The 16,780-nt window shown below is 41.0% G+C and overlaps 1 protein-coding gene across 2 annotated transcripts in view; it reads right to left on the bottom strand.

The window, feature by feature from the left end:
• The window catches only part of Appl (amyloid-beta-like protein), a 408,236-nt gene that overhangs the window by 186,465 nt on the left and 204,991 nt on the right, over positions 1 to 16,780 (bottom strand). For both annotated transcript variants that reach the window (XM_071585263.1, XM_071585264.1), the window contains exon 2: positions 5,258 to 5,560. In XM_071585263.1, the coding sequence (XP_071441364.1) occupies positions 5,258 to 5,560 (303 nt within the window). The remainder of the gene's footprint in view (positions 1 to 5,257; positions 5,561 to 16,780) is intronic.

Raw genomic sequence — 16,780 nt, 5'->3', positions numbered from 1 at the left:
ATATATAGGGATCGTGGTAGTCCAGGGGGTAGAACTTTGGACTACTGACCGGAGTATTCCGGGTTCAATTCCCGGGCAAGGCACTCTGGGCACCTGCAGCTTCACCCAAGCTATGAGATTTTTCGGGTACCAGATCATCCTGGAAAACCATAACTGAACTGGCCCCCCTACCCTGATGTGTGAATTTCACATACATATATATATATATATATATATATATATATATATATATATATATTTTTCTATACATATGTACTTTTCTCACATTCCTTATTCGGGTAAGAACGTTTACTTTATTAGGAAAGGAAAAATACTCTCTATTCCTGATTTATACTACTTTTCAGCCCTAACCTTCTCCGACATTCACTTACGCTGAGACATAGATTGTTTCAATGCTCCTAAGACTTAATTAAAGCTGTCTTGAGAGCTTGTTTGGCCCAATTCGTCAGCCCTTCATGACTTTCTCGCCCCACCACTTCTTCCATTCAGCATTGTACTTCCTTTCATATGCCTGATCGAAGATTCGACTCCCATCCACTCTTTCCACATGAGCAAACCAGCACAGAGCACACTCCTTTCATGCTCTTGTGCGCACCCGTTGAATCCAACCCACATTCCGCCATGCCCCACTCATTCCTCGTCGCCTCTCTCTCTCTCTCCTACATTTGCCCCTGAAACACTAACCATTAACACCCTCCCCGCTTTTAAAGGAGGTTTACACATTTCATGCAAATATACACTCCAATTTCGCTTCGATAAAAAAATAAGTGGGGGGGAGGAACATTCTTATACGTTTACGGTCTCATTTTTGTAGCCTTGGACAAAGCATAACGTACTTCATTTGATGCCCCTTGAAATCAGATATTAATGCAAAGAAGCACTCTCTGGTACGGCAAAAAAATGAATCCTTTGATTAGGTCTTTACGAGGGCAAGGAAGAAGTATTCCGTCAACCTTTTCTTTGGCGGCGTTCACACATTCAGGTAATAGAGTCAGAGAGAAGAGGTTGAAAATAAAATGTCGAAATCAAAACGACCAGCCCAGCGGCAGTTTCAGTTCGCTCAGAGCGGAAATTTCCGTGTCATCGCACGCAGCATGATTTATGCACTGCCCTGCACTGACCCGACGAGAGGGCAGACCATTGACCCGTGACCGGCAGGGCGAAAAGACGCGAGAGTACCAGCACACATGAGTAAGAACACCCGAGTTCGAGTGGAGTCCTTTCTCGTATGTTCGTCAGCTCATTCAATTCAATGAGAAAAATGCATTCAGCTCTATTGCGCTCCCGGATGTATTAATGTTTGATCAGTAGTTGCAAGAATGTTCCGCCAGAGTTTTCCGAATTGCAAGTTTTATCGATATGTATAATACGACACATTACGTACTGACAGTTCAACATGGAGAAGTTTACGATGTCGTTCTAACGGATTACAGCAAGAGGGAAAAGAGTTGTGATCCACAACTAGGTAATAAATAAAATCATCACGTTAAGACACTTTAGAGGATTTCTTTTCTTTTTTATGAATGCTGGTTAACGATTGTTAAATCGTCTAAAAGATTTTTGATTACGGTATATTTTTCCTAATGTATTTTACGGTAGTGTTTTTTTTTGCAAAACATATGCAGTAGTAATTTTTGGTGACAGCCACTTCTTTTCTTTTTTTATGGAAAGGTTATGGCTCCCTTTCATGAATTTCACAATAACAATTTTTGAAAAATATTTGGAACTACGCCTTTAATCAACGGTGCGTTAGTGTACTTCTTCCGTATTGTGGGTGGTTGGTGTGGATACATTCCATGTTACTAACCTTGTCACGGGGATGCAAGGTATCATGTACTAGGATTGGCTTGTATATAGATGATTGTGCAAAATATTTATCAACGAGTCAACTGAACCGTTATTGTTAGCAGCTATTTTTAATCAGTTAATTATTAGCGAAAATAAGGATGAAAAGCGAAAATCATTTTGTAAAAATAATGAAGACATATAATCATAAATAAATTTATAAATAAAATTATTCACGTAGAAATGCAGACTACGCTATTTGTTTTAGAAGCTTAGATATTATTTTAGCTTTTAACACTGGGTCGATCGGTGGTGGCACTTTCTTCCTCTTAATTACCACAAACACCATTCACTCATTCCCTACCGTTCGCAAAATTTACCGAAATAATTACAGGATACATTTAAATGATTCAAAATTGAGTTCCTAGGCATATAAACCCGAGTCGAATTCTTAAATGTAAATATAAGACAACCCGCCCCACGGACCACAACCTTATCGTGGTGGAAGATCTAGCGTATTACTATGATCCCTAGGGCTGTGCTGGCGGAATTGCCCCTCGCAGGGTCACTCATGCCAGAGAGTTCGAAGATTAGGAGTCGCACGAATGACTGTCTGCGCAGCGTCTGTTCTTCAGGGCGGCGGCTGCAAATGTGTCTGACCCCAATAGGGCGGCTATATTAGTGATGGTGCCACATTACATTACCGAGGAATGAAACAAGACACCACATAAACATCCCTAGAAATAATAATGGAGCCTTACGTGAACATTTGCCCTGGAAACTATGGATCAGGGCCCGCAGGACGGAGTGTCGTGACCGAAAGCGGTGGCGGATGGTTGTAGAAAAGGTAACTCTATAGATGAGAGAGGCCGTGAAAGTAGGGATTTAGCACGTAAGGATAATGTTGATGACAGGGAAGTTGGAGAACATCAAGTGGCAGAAGGAGAGTGGATTAGTAGGCATGCTAGGTCTATGAGAGGGGAGACGGCAATACAGCCGAGGTTATTGAAGCAACAGTTAAAGAATGAATTGTAGCTGATTGGTGAAGGTTCAACGTGGGGCAGCCATCATATTTAAGAAGCAAATGGGGAGAAGGGTGGTGAACGTGGAGTGGGCAAATGACAGAACATTTTTAGTAGAAGTAAGAGCAGAACCGGTTAATCCAGTGGTAATTGAGGTGTGCGTGCCGACAATTAGTCATAGGCCACACGAAAGGTTAGACGACATGATTGCAAATGTACCTGTATGAAAAAATGAGTGAGCGATGGGAAATTACATTCTCAAAAAACAAAAATGAAAATATAAACGCTACATTTAGGTACGTATACTAGAACAGGTAAAAGACATCTACTTAGAAAATGTTTTGGAGAAGGATGGGCGGAGTGGTAGGGATATCGAAAGGAATACTTAATGAATCGAAGCATTTACAAAGAAGCGGGAGTTGATGACAGGCACCTGAAGTAAAGGTGTGAAGAAAAAGAAAATAGTAGTAAAAAATTGGCAGGGAGCGTAGTTATAATGACTTGGAAACTTGGTCGTTGAGGAAAGAGAATATAAGTAAATTGGAGCCTTTGATTTGAGGGTGCGGAGAAGAATGGAGAAAATAAAATGGGCGCAAAGGGAGGTAAGCAATGAAGTTTGTGACATGGCAGGGGAGGAGTGACTGGTTTTGGGCCAAGTTGGAAGAAGGCAGGGCGTGTGGTTCATGAGATAAGGAGAGGCGATGGGATGATGAAGAAGACGGTGGTAGAGAGAGTGGGGAATGCTGAGAGACCGAGTAAGAGAGAGAAAATAATAGGAATTTTGGATGGATAGAAGGGAGATAAAAATTATTCACGGCTAAAGAATACATTATTGCCAAATATAAGTAGTATAGGCATAGTCTGTATTGTTTTATATTAAATTAGGTCTTACGATTACAGTGGTCTGTATTGCCGAGATCCATGAAAAGCACTCTAAGCCGGTAGGTAGCCTATTTCTAACGACTCAGCTTCATTCATTAATTCATATTTAACCATTTAACATATTTTAAGTCATTAAATTATCGGATTGCTCGCATTACTACATAAAGGGAAGCCTAAAAGGTCGTTGGGCACCCGAATGAAAGAAGTTTCCGAGAAAGAAAAATGTCCTTCTTAATCTCAAACTTTCCCTGATTTTTCTGATGCGAACCCTCTAAATTTTCTTACAAACCTTTATTTCACCCAGAAATTTTCATTGCCTTAATATACGACAGTGTTTTGTTCATTAAGTAAGCTAACTTTATGCAATGGCAACTTTGAACCAAGTTAGATAATGTTCACTGTACTACACAACTATATTGAAATGATAAATATAACGGAATCTACTTTCAATAACGTTACCCACTCATACAATTCTTCTTTGGCACGTTACTACTATACGTAAAAGAATAGTAACCGTTATTCATTACCATTTGCCTAAATCAGTTCAGTGATAAATAAATACCATCCGATAAAAGGGACAATGATACTGGGAGCATCGCTTACAAGGCAAACTCATGCGGCATGTAAATGTTTAATGCCAAGGAATGCTTTTTTATCATTTTTGGGAAATTTTAAAACATGTCATCGCCTAATAAGGAATACATCCTTATAAGGCCATTCGTTTAGCTGATGATCGCTAACAGGCTAATTCAAATTAGGTGTACACACAGCCACCTGGTGGAACCATGATCAACCACGATATGCCGGGTGCATGTTGCCACTAACTTGGATGCCGTCGAGTCGACATTGACTTAGGGTGCGGTTGACATATCTTAGCCAACATTGATATCGATTCCGATACTGATGTTGAAGCAGGTGTCGATACTTCAGCCAGTACAGGCGTTTTAAAGCATTAAATTTTGCTACCATTTATACGAATGCTTCAAATGTTATGACGATTTTCACTATAACTTCAAATGAGGGGGGGGACTTGTATAGGAGACTCGTGCTAAGAGAGTATTTGCACCAAATCAAATACCAGGATTCGGAACCGCGAGGGGACCAAGAAAGAATACTTGCTATGGATATCCACATCTACCACTAAATAAATTTACGTTGAAAAACTTAAATGAATGGGATACTTCTCCCTATATACATATATATAAATAGATGCATATATATATAGTACATACACACACACACACACACATATATATATATATATATATATATATATATTTATATATATATGTATATATATACCTATGTATGTGTGTGTCTGTAGATATATATATATATATATATATATATATATATATATATATATATATATATATATATATATATATATATATATATATATATATATATATCAAATGAACAAGAATATCGACATCCGCGACAAAATCGGCCAACATTGACATCGAAATTGCCATCGATTGGGTCGAGCGTTCCAGCATTCTCACGGGGTGAGATAAATGGATGATTGATAAAGGACATTGGTGCTGGATAGTGAAGCAGTCACTCACCTTCTTGCAATACTCGAGGATTTCCATCTTGTCTTTCATGCAGCCGTTTCCTTTGGTGTCCGTGTCGGCGACCCACCTTCCTCCCTCAGTCATGTACTGGTTGTGGTATGTCGCCTTGCCTCCGACGTCGCACAGCATCGCAACCTGCGGTTCGAAGTGCGCCGATGCGGCGAGGGCGGCCGAGGACGGCGCTCCGCTCGCGGACGCAGCCGCCGCGCCCAGCGCCGGGGCGGACGCCCCCGCCGAGCCCGAGGGCGAAGAGGCAGCTCCCGCGGGGTCCGAGGCTGCTCCCACCGACAGCGTCTGCTCGGAATCGAGGAGAAGAGAGGAGAAAGGTGTGAGAGAGAGGTTCTGCGAAATTTCAAATCGATTAGAATTACGACACACATGCTGCCATGACATCAAAATTAAAAAAGTACATAATCGCCATTTCGCCATTAATATCTAATCCGTTGTCATTTTTGTCCGTTTCGCCATATGAGGTAAAGGGAAATGGGAGGGGAAAATATGGGGATGCGTAACATTTCCACATACCAGGTTTATATAAAAAGTATCAATAACAATTTTTTCCTGACATGAAGTGGTGAATTCAGACCGTCAGTCAAGTGTGCGCATGATTGCAGATCGTATTGGCATTGACAATATGGCAGTGGAAAACATCACTCTAAATTCGGTGATGCGAAAAATCTGCGGTGAACTCATTTTGACGGACGACCAAAGCAGAGTCAAATGTCGGCTTGCAAAGGCCTTCTGCAACGCCATCTCACGGTTCCCCAACCCCCTTACAGTCCCGACTTGGCACCAGATGAGTATGTCCTGCACCCAACAGTGAAATCCTCGCTCAAAGGATGCGACCGTGGTACCATAAGTGTCTTCAAAGGTTCTTGCACCCATACTCTTAAGGACCTTCCGGAATCCGCCTAACAGGAATCCTTCAAGTTGGGGTGAAACAGAAGTGCGTCCACGCTCAAGGGATGTAATTTGAAGAATTTTGAGGCATTGTAGCAGCATCTGATATAAATCTATATTTCCGAAATATTTCCCGATAATTTTTATGCAAACCATGCATAAAATACAGCATTAAAAATGTCAACTTAGAGGTTTCAACGGTAATGGATTTCAATAGGTCCGCTGACAATGTTTTGAACATTTTAGGAACGATTTTTCCTTGCACGTGTCTGTGATTTTGTTACGAGGACAACTGAAAGACAAACAGCTGGAGCAGCGCTTAATTTTATAATTAGCAATTTTGTGAAAATAAAATGAACTGAACAGTAACTTCTTCCTAAAGGAAATATTTCTGCCCGATGCAGTTTGCACCGCTCCTTTGAAAAGAGCGGGAGATCTGAGCTTTCTTTTCATAAATTTGTGACAGAGCCCATGAATATTCAAAAGGATATGGGAATATGAGAACTACATACACATTTCTACATAAAATAGCTAATTTCTAAGGCGCACTGTTCCGTCAAGTGTACACGAAAAAATAGCTCCCAGCGTGGGATGTGAACCATTCGACGCAAGAAGAATTGAAGTCTCTTATTTTAGTCACTAATTGCCAAATTGAACACATATCCTCACTCCAACTCAAGTGAAAAAACAAGTGATTCGCATTTCTACGAATCCTAGACCACTAAAATTGCTTAATACATTACTACAAGTAATTCCGTTATATTAATTAGTATTTAAATTACTTGTGGGCAAAATATTTCAACACCCAGACCCTCTTCACTGAGTGAACTTCAATCCCACCAGGTTATATACGCCATCAAACGTACGTGTTCCACACATTGTGTGTTGTGAGAGGATTGTTTCCGCACCACCAGGGGTATTCATGGAGCTGGGCACGGCGATTGCAAAGCGGGGACACAAGGGGCCCTCCCGACCCCACAATGGGTCGGGAAGGCCCACTAGGGGGCGGCGGCTTAAGGGCCCCCCTTCCACAAGCACACAATCTCCCTCTCTCCCTTTCTTCCACCCACCCACCGTCTTATCCTCCGCCGATTCTCCCAACGGCGTTTCCCTCGGCGCGCACACACGCACTTAATCCCTTTCCTTCTCCTCCCCCGCATTTCTTCTCCCCCTTCCTTCCGCCGACCCGCTCTCCAACCTCTTTTGCGCCGAATGGCGTCATCCGTGGCGGGGGCGGAGGTTTCCACGCCGCTGGACCACAATCGCATTCCTGCGAATCCGGTTCCATCGCGCGCTCGTCAGCCTCCCTGTAACCCTTCCCTCCCTCCACCCCCAACCCGCTTAGTTACCTCTCCTTCCGCCAAGGATGCTCCCTCAGGCGTGCATATCGCACGATTCCTTGCAACGTCATTGTGATCATCCCGCCCCTCCTATCGCGCCTCTGTGGGGCCGCGGGGCAGATTTGAAGAAGAGAAGAAAACGGAGACGAGTTGTCAACGGCCCTCCTCCATCCGCCTCCTCTCCCGAGGCAAATGCCTTCTCCCTTGACTGCAGAGGCCGCTACAGGTTCATCACCGGTCGGCAATCGAGTGGTTTTACCCGACGCAGATTGTGCCCAATGAAATAAAACATTTATGTCGCACGAGGGCGATAAAATTCTAGCGTTTTATATTTATTTTATTTAAGAGTATTAAGCGACACACTGCAGATTTGACAACTTACAGTGAGGCATATAACGAATTAGAAGAGGGGCAAGCATTGAAACAACAAACATTAAAGAATCAAGGGCTAACAATACACAAGTAGAAGGCAGTAATTATTTTTCAGAGAGATGAAATAAATATTGGTACTTAATTTTGAAGGGGAAATTGGAAACGGATTAACGTCGCCAGGTAGGGAAATCAGTTTAAGGAAGAGATGCGGAATAAAAGCAAACGACTGGGGGGAGACAATCTGGGAATGGGCATTATGTTGCTGTAAATGAGGGCACACAAAATGGTCATGTGTGTACTCTGAAAACGATAAGCAAAATTGGTTCAGAGGAGTTATTGATAAAGTTGAGCTCGCTATGAATTAATTTGAAATGAGATATTGTCATGCGGTGAGTGGTTTATATGCTTCCCCATAATTATAACTATTTTTATTACATAGTGTCGTAGAAACAACGAAAATGTTAAAAATATAAGTATATTCTTTAAAAAACAGAAAAAACCTTATACTAAGAAACACAACCATTATATTACTCCTCACACCCTTCTATCATAAACTTTTCTTATCTAGGGAGTCGTTACATTAATTCCTCCGACTTATTATTTCTCATAACGCGCACATTTTTTGACTTGGGGCACCTTCTACCCGCGGCAAACTGTTTCACTTCGTCTCCAACCGGTGAAGACATCCCCGGACGGAAAAGTGGAAATCCCAAGCTTTCGATTTTCTGCAATGGTAGAAAAGTTTTCCGTGGCAATTCCCAAATTATATTATACGACTTTGGGAGTTTTATAAATTTTAATATATATATATATATATATATATATATATATATATATATATATATATATATATATATATATATATATATGTATAAGCCACAGTAGCCCAGATCCAATTCATAATGGAGTGGAAAAAGGATTCGGGAGTGTTTAAACAAACTCGTTATGATTTCAGACTTTCGCAAATAAGGCGAAGGCGGGTTGGCTGGCTGGCGGAATGGTGTTAATCACTACTGTGGCAGTCGCATACGTATCTTACGGTATGAACCTCTGTTAACGCACTCATTTGGAGAGTAATTAGCCGCACATACACTATCATACGTTAATTTGTTGGCAACAAAAGCGATATTCCCATGCATGGCTCCAGGAATATTTGCAGTTAAATTGAAACAATTAAGTAAAATAAACATTGAAAAGTCAGAGACAATTACAAGTTAATGGTAAAGAGTGTTTTTATTATTCCTGCAAGTAAAGTATTACTATATATTTCTAAAAAATTTTAATACCTTCTTCGAAAGTTTAAAAAAGTGTTGCCGTTCCTACATAAATTAAGAGATAATTTACTTACTAGAAAATTAATATTGTTTAGTTTTTCCTTCGGTGACACCTAGTTTCTCTGCCTTCATCTTGAAAATATTCACCTAAATGCTCGACAAATTTTAAATACTCAGAGAATTAATTTAAGGATATGACTGAATTATAGGTTAAATAAAACAGGAGCATTTTCAATGTAATGATATTACCTTTTGGCGATATACTGGTGTCACAGTAAAATATTTCAATTTATTTAATATATACGAGCGGCATTTTCTATGGTGAAATCGAGTCTAATGCCTTTGCATTTTAGGAATATTATCACAGGTGTTCCCTTTCAACTACAGGTTAGACATGTAGTCGGCACATCTTATAAGCACTTTTTCTCAATTTAGTCTTCCTGGGCAGACCTTATTGGCCTGGGCCAGCTTCAGTTCTTGGTATTCCCTACGTGTGTTCATGCAATTTAGAAAGAGTATTCTCTTCCTCCCTTGTTTCTACTCGGCCATCATTTTCGATTCAATCAAGGCCATCTACATCACTCTCTGTCTCTCCAGATCTCCTCTTAACACCTCTTTCACCTTTTTCAAAACCCACTCAACAACTTCCTCCCTACTTTCTCAAAACTTCATCATCCGCCTTTCTTGTTACTTTATATATATTCCCGCTCACTCTCCAAAGGTTTCCATCCTGCACTCCCCCTTTTGACTCGAAGACTGATGTTTCTCAACATTGTAGCACTAAGCCCGTTATCAAGGTACTTTCTGATCTTTTACTAATGTACTTCCGAAGTGGGCCTTTGTCTTCCTTTTGACAATCAATTTTTTTCCCAGCCTAGTAATTCTCCGAAAATTCTCACTCAGACCCACATATTTCTTCAAATGCCCAGTACATATTTGGGCACAGTTTTTACCATAAGAACTTAAAATCCTTAGTTATCATTTTCAAAGGAGAAAATGTACGGAAAAGCCAGTAGTAATGAAATGTCCAGTGAAGAACACTATCAAAAGACACAAAATTGCAAATATAAAACACTTTATTTATACAAATAAGCTGGAATGTATTGGCATTGATGAAACAGGGCAGGAAAAGGTTGGAGAATTGGAGTGCAATTATGCTACCATCTTTTTCAGCGGAACGGTAAGAGTAAAATTGGAGCAGGCTTTATTGTAAGGCAGAAGTTAAGAGCATACGCGGAGACGATAGTATTGAACAGTGATTAAGTACGTGTAACAGCCATTAACATTAAAGAAAAAATAGGTAAGTTATTCAAAAAGTTCCCATGTGAAAAAAATGATATTAACAATGATGTTGTGGAAGAGACACATGGAAGAACTAATAAGATTATAAAGAAGAATTTGGCCAGGGAGAAGAGAGATGAGAAAAATTAGTCATTTCGGCAAGGAAAACGATCTGTTGGTGGCAAAAACCTGATCATAAGAGAAAATTGTGCACATTGAAGGCACCAGGAGACAAGTACAGGACTCATATTGAATATACCTTGGTTCAAAAAATATTTATAAATGTCATCAAAAGAGCATATGAATGTGAGACATATTTGTCGGGGAATAGTGATAGAAAAATAAGTATCGTGATGCGCATTGGAGAAATATTCTAAAGATCGGGTAAATGGGATGTTTAAAGAGAGAGGAGGTGCAGAGGAGGAGGGAGACGGTGGTGATTGATGCCATAACTAAAACGAGGGAGAACTGGCTCAGACCGACAGCTTGAATGAAGGATGAGTCGGAAGGGAATGCATATATATGTTAGTGAAAGTTGTGAAGGGGATTTTCTATGTAGATATGAGGAGAAGGGTACGGGAACTTTGTCGAAACAGTTAGAACCTGCCTAGCCGAAGACTGATTATCATAAGTGACTATCACGTATAGTAAGTACGTAGAATCAAGTAAGTAAGTAAGTATCAAGTATATCTATTGGTGTGATCAATTTCTAATTTAAAATAATGCCCTCAAATGATGGAAAACTCAAGGACAGATAAAATCATTACAAAAATAAACATTAACGCTAGCCTAACTGGGTGACACACTGGCTGGAGAAGTTTAAAGGCCGCGACGCAGCATCCCAAAGAGTCTCTGCCAGAAATTCTTCAGCGTGTCAAAACCATTCTCCTCGAAGCAAAAGAAAACCGCGAGATGTGGGTCACAGTTCCTCACTGGGCGCGGCAAGGCTCGCACCTACGGGGGGCGGGAGCTAAGGGGGGACACATCCGCATCGCGTGACCCCCCCCCCCCACTTTCCCGCCCACAGTCGCAGTACTCCGTGGTTCATTAGACGGCGCCATTTAGCGCCCAGCCGCACAGAAGCCCCCCGACTTCCCTGGGATCCTCGAGGTGCGAGAAGGTGGGAGGGGGCCTCGCAGGATTGGATGCTCATTAGCGCCTGTTATCTTTTGTTTTTTCATCGCTGGATGCAGCGCCATCCAGCCGAGGTCACCCCGGGGGGAAACTGCGACGTAATTTGAGAGCAATCACAACGGAAGTCCATCTCTCGAGAAAGGGATTGGAAACAGCGATCATTGAGCAAGAAATCGCGAGAAAATTCCCTGATGGAACGGCTACATTGATCTTGGCTTAAAATTGATACACATGAGATAACAGTACGTACATGTTTTATGACGGATCTCCACCGTAAATATCATCGATCGATAAGAGCTTTTACATAAGTCAAGGAAAACTGAAATCAACCAGCAAAGAGATATTGGGTTCGCCGGAGATAGAAAAATCGTAAATGTGGTTGTTATTCCAATTCTATTTATTGTTATAATAAAAAAATGTGAACTACATCGCTGTTTTTTATCAAGTTATACCGTAATGAAATCAAGTTAAGGTTTATCACAGCAAACGGTTTTTCCAATTAAGTAGTCTGCCGGAATGAGGTAAATATTTGGTTACCCTTTGAGGGGTTATTCGGGATTTTCGTGGGCTTATGAAACACTTTACTCAAGGCTCCACTCCTCTTGTGCTTCATACTTCATTTCTCTTTTGCTCATTATTAATGTTAAAGTCGTGGCGTCCAAAATGTGTCTTAGGCCACACCTCAAATCACTCAGTCCACGTTTACTTGCGATTACTTCGTGTTCCAGCAGCGAGTAACTCTCATCTCTGCACCACATACAACACTCCTTCGTTTCTCTTCTTATCGTCCAACATATTTTCTCCGCTCACCTCAACAACTACGTCTGTAAAGTCTTCACTGCTAGCTAATACTATTTATTTATCTCGCTCTTCATGCACCTTCGATATCTTACATTTTAATAGTTCCTCTGGTAACTCAATGATTTCCTCCGTGCCCTTGATGCTACCTGCTCATTTTCTTCCTGAATTATATACATTAAAGTGCTTCCTCTGCACCAATGCAAAGCCTCGTCAATTAATCCTTCGATTTTCGCACTCAGTCACGGATATTCCGCTATTTTTTTACTGAAGAACGTTACCTTCAGCTCTTGACTCTCATATTGGTCACACAGCGCGCTGTTGGGCTCAACCATTTACCACCCAAGAATCGTATAACGCAATGTTAGATTCACTAGCATACTGAAACAAAAAATTGATGATAAAACTTGCCGTTCGTTGGAAGGGTCAGAAAACATCTATCGGTCCCGGCGTCGCTGTCGAAGTACAATGGGTAACATATTGAAATGAAATGAAATGAAATAATTGACTTTCAAACTCCTCTCCTTCCTTTGTAAAGTTTGGAATTACAAAGTCAATTTTTTCATTTCATTTTAATATGTTATGCAAATTCCATTAAGTTACGCCTGAGACACAAATTTTAATGGGTAATATTAATCTTCACAGGAGTAAGTTATAACGTTATTCTTTATAAACAATTATGTTTTCATTCTATTTTTACAAATCCTCTATCAACCAATAGCACAAAAATATTTTCTGAATTTTCGTTAGGCATTATAGACAAGCTTTAACAAAATAGAAAGTACTTCGTGGATGTTAATTGTTTTACTGATTTGATAGACGAATAAATTAACTAAATATCGTAATTTTAAATTACATATTAGAAGATATCATTTTATAAATTTAATTTAATGCAAAACGAAATTATAATGAAAAAATTCAAATATCGTTAATTGAATAAAGCCAATTTCGGTAACGAGAAGCAGAAAAATCAGAGGCGGGCCGCGTTTTTGCACAGCTAATGTGTACGTTATCTTCATATGCATATGTGCGTATTTTAACTGATTGGATGTTGCGTCCTTGGGGTACATGGAACAGGACGGGAGGCCTTTGCAGTTCCCATCTGATCAGCGGCGATTGACTGACGTCATTATTCGAGGAATTGCATCGTTAGAGCTCACCTTTGATGAACAGGGAGCCGGTCGCGAAGGGGTGATGGGCGAACCGAACCTTCGCCTCCACTTCATCCCCCATGCCTATTTGCGCTCTAGGGGCGGGCATCTCGGGATCGCGCACCCCCCTCTCCCCAGTTGGTACGTTTGGGGGTTGGTGAGGGGCAGGTAGAGGCTGAAGAGTGAGTGGGGGAAGAGAGAGATGGGAGAAGGCCGCTGCGCAGAGCAAATAAATGACCAGCATGGAGCGCATTACTTCACCTCCGGCAACCTAATGCAATTAACCCTGGACCATAAAGCTACAGGTAATGTGCCGCCTTCAAAGGCTCACCTAAGAAGAAATATGATACGATTTACGATTATCAACCATCCATCACCGCTAATAACGCAGACAGTTAATGTGAGAATCAAGAGAAATAAGAATACAGAGAAAATTTAGATTATTACTATAAACATCTACTTTTCGTGGTGAAATTTGCTTGCAAATTACGTAAGCGGAGGTTTATATTACTATGAGTAATAAAAAAAATATTTGTAACATATGTTTTTGCATTCCTTTAATTTCAGCAAAATAACAGTTCATGGGCAAGATTTATATTGAAAAATAAAGCAATCATGTAATATTCAACACTTTAAATAACGCTTTTTCATTAAGAATTTCCATTATAATTTATCTACAAGCCTTTGTTTTTATGTTTCATTCCCATTCCAATATCTAAAAGTGAAAAATTGAGATGAGCTCCAAAATTTTCAAAATTAATAGGAACACTCGCATGCATGAAGACGGGTATCCCCCAGCGACGCGCATTCGGGTGGCTTCCGGTTGGAAGGCAAATGCAACGCACTGCGCTGCCTGGAGTGCAGTCGCCCCGGTTCCCGGAGCCCAAATAAACGTCCAATGCATCCCCGTCAGAACGCGACCGGCTTACCGGCGACGCCGCCTTCGCCGAAGTGGTGGACACAAATGGACAAACTGGCACAAAGAACGGGAAATGTATAGCGCAGCCGGCTTCTGAAGAGGAAAATGTCGATGCGGTCTAGGGGAAAGCTGACCCTCACCTCTACTCTGATTAACATAACCTACTAGGACGCTCAAAGATGAGACTTCCATAAACTGATGATAATGTGCGTTGAAACGGGTTGCTTTAACCCTTTTATTGCTTGGTAAAGACTACTATGGACCGTGTTAAAAAACGGACAATGTTAAAAAAGACAGAGTTTTGCATTACGGAATTATGTTCGACCAAATATTTTTTATCAAAGGTAAAATACACGTTTCATGATAAATAGCATTTAAATTAATGCATTAGGTGAAACATATCTGTTTAATAACCAGACAAATAAATCACACAGAAAGCATGAAAAATAAAGCATGGCTCACAAAGGCTATCAGACTTTCTATTGTGAATATCAGATATAATTTTGGGTTTCATATCTATGAACCCAGGTGATCGCAAAGTCTCGTTCTTTGTATTATGCACAGCAATCATGAAAATGGAAAAACATCAAAATAAAAACTGACATTAAATTAAATAAGAGTGCATGAAAGATGGGAGACGATATAAATTCGCAACTGTGAGTAATAGACGAAGACCGGATTACGCACTGAATATGAATTGCGGCATCAATGACGACAAAAAAACTCAAACTTCGCAGGGACAGTGAAACTTCTCCGACGCTTCAAAAGTCACTTTTCAGTAATTATGAAGTTTGGACGATATCTTTCCCTCTTTCTGCAACGAGCGCCTCTTTATACGATCCAAGAGAAAAAATATATCCTCCATCTAAGCATGAAAACTATATTCTGAGCTAAAAGTAGCATTTTATGACGTTCGCCGAGAATGAGCCGTTTCGCGCAGGGACAGGAGACTCTTAAATCGTCGAGAAAATAAACCTTTTTAAGAAGAATCGGGTTTCGCTTTGCCTATTACGGCAAAAGTTTCATCTCCGCGCGCACTACAGTGCCACGACATAACAGGGACACTCTTGGTCCGTCACTTCCGGCAAAGGATTGAACTCCCAAGGGTAGAGGAGGGAGGGCACTTGCGTGCGCTATCGCGGGAGGAAGGAGTGTGTCCCGTGTGTGCACCGCGGCACAGGTGTTCCCTCCTCAATCTAACAACCCCCCGCTCTCACTCCACTCCTTCGAGCCCCAGTCCTGGTCGTAAATAAAGAGAGCGAGGCAAAAAATAAATAAAGGAGACAGCACGTCGCAGGAGGGGCGGAGAGAGCGTGTCACTCGCGTTATTCCTCCGTGGCAAGTTGCAGGGGTTCCTCCAGGGGTTCTGGAGTAACTAGAAGAAGAAAAAAACGGATGGGGTAAAAAGGGGGCGGAAGAAGTTTCTTGGTCCCGAGAACGGCCTTTTAATTGCAAGAAGTTGCAAGAACGTCTTAAAGACGTCGTCGACGACTCACGCGCTCGTCGGATATTGTTGAAGTTTCCGGACCGAGGCACACACAAGACGGGAGGGAGAGTGACGAATGGGGGGTGAGAGAGAGGGGTAGGAGAGTGGTGGTTGACAACGCGTTTTCACCTTTCCATCACCCCATTCCCACTCTCTGTCTCTCTCGCTGCAGAGGAAAAAGTAGGCTTCTTTCATGCGAGTTTGAGCGTTGGATGCAGGCGTGGCGCGGTCTTTTTTTTGTTGAGCATCCGTCGAGAAAAGTACCTTCCGCTTCCTTCTCTCCATATCATGAAAATGGTGTTTCCTTACTGCCCGAGATACGCCTTCGCGCGTCACGCCGCGTGGACGAAAAAAGGTAAAGGATTTTTCAACATCTCCTCTCTACACCAGCTAAAGCCTTATTTAAATATCTTCTAGTAAATCTGCAGAGCTAAGATAGAATAGGTTTATAAGGTATAAAAAGAGGTTTTTTAAGTTTCGTAATGGTTAAATAATCCGCTACTGATTGATTGGTTGACTGAAACCCCTACATGTTGTCTGAACTAATTTTAATTTCCTCTTGCCATAAGCCCAGAATTTCTGCCTCTTCCGTCTTTCAGAGCGGTTAAAAGTTTATAATTTATTTAGTTTAAAGAGAGCACAAGATGAGAAAAATATTTCAAAACACAACTAGAATGATGGAGTGCCTATTTTTATTACACTTTCATACGTAAAGACTATATTAAATTATTATATCATACTTAAACTACAAGCGTCCTTTCTAGAATCCTCTTCCAACCATCGATAAATAATTAAATTTGAAACCATGCAAATAAACCCGTGATGCTAAGAATGTCTTAACATAATTACAAAAGTTTAA

This window comes from Hetaerina americana, unplaced genomic scaffold (genome assembly GCF_022747635.1).
Source record: "Hetaerina americana unplaced genomic scaffold, ioHetAmer1.1.p SCAF_2, whole genome shotgun sequence".
In the NCBI taxonomy this organism is placed as follows: domain Eukaryota; kingdom Metazoa; phylum Arthropoda; class Insecta; order Odonata; family Calopterygidae; genus Hetaerina; species Hetaerina americana.
This window is presented reverse-complemented; position numbering and strand designations above follow the sequence as displayed.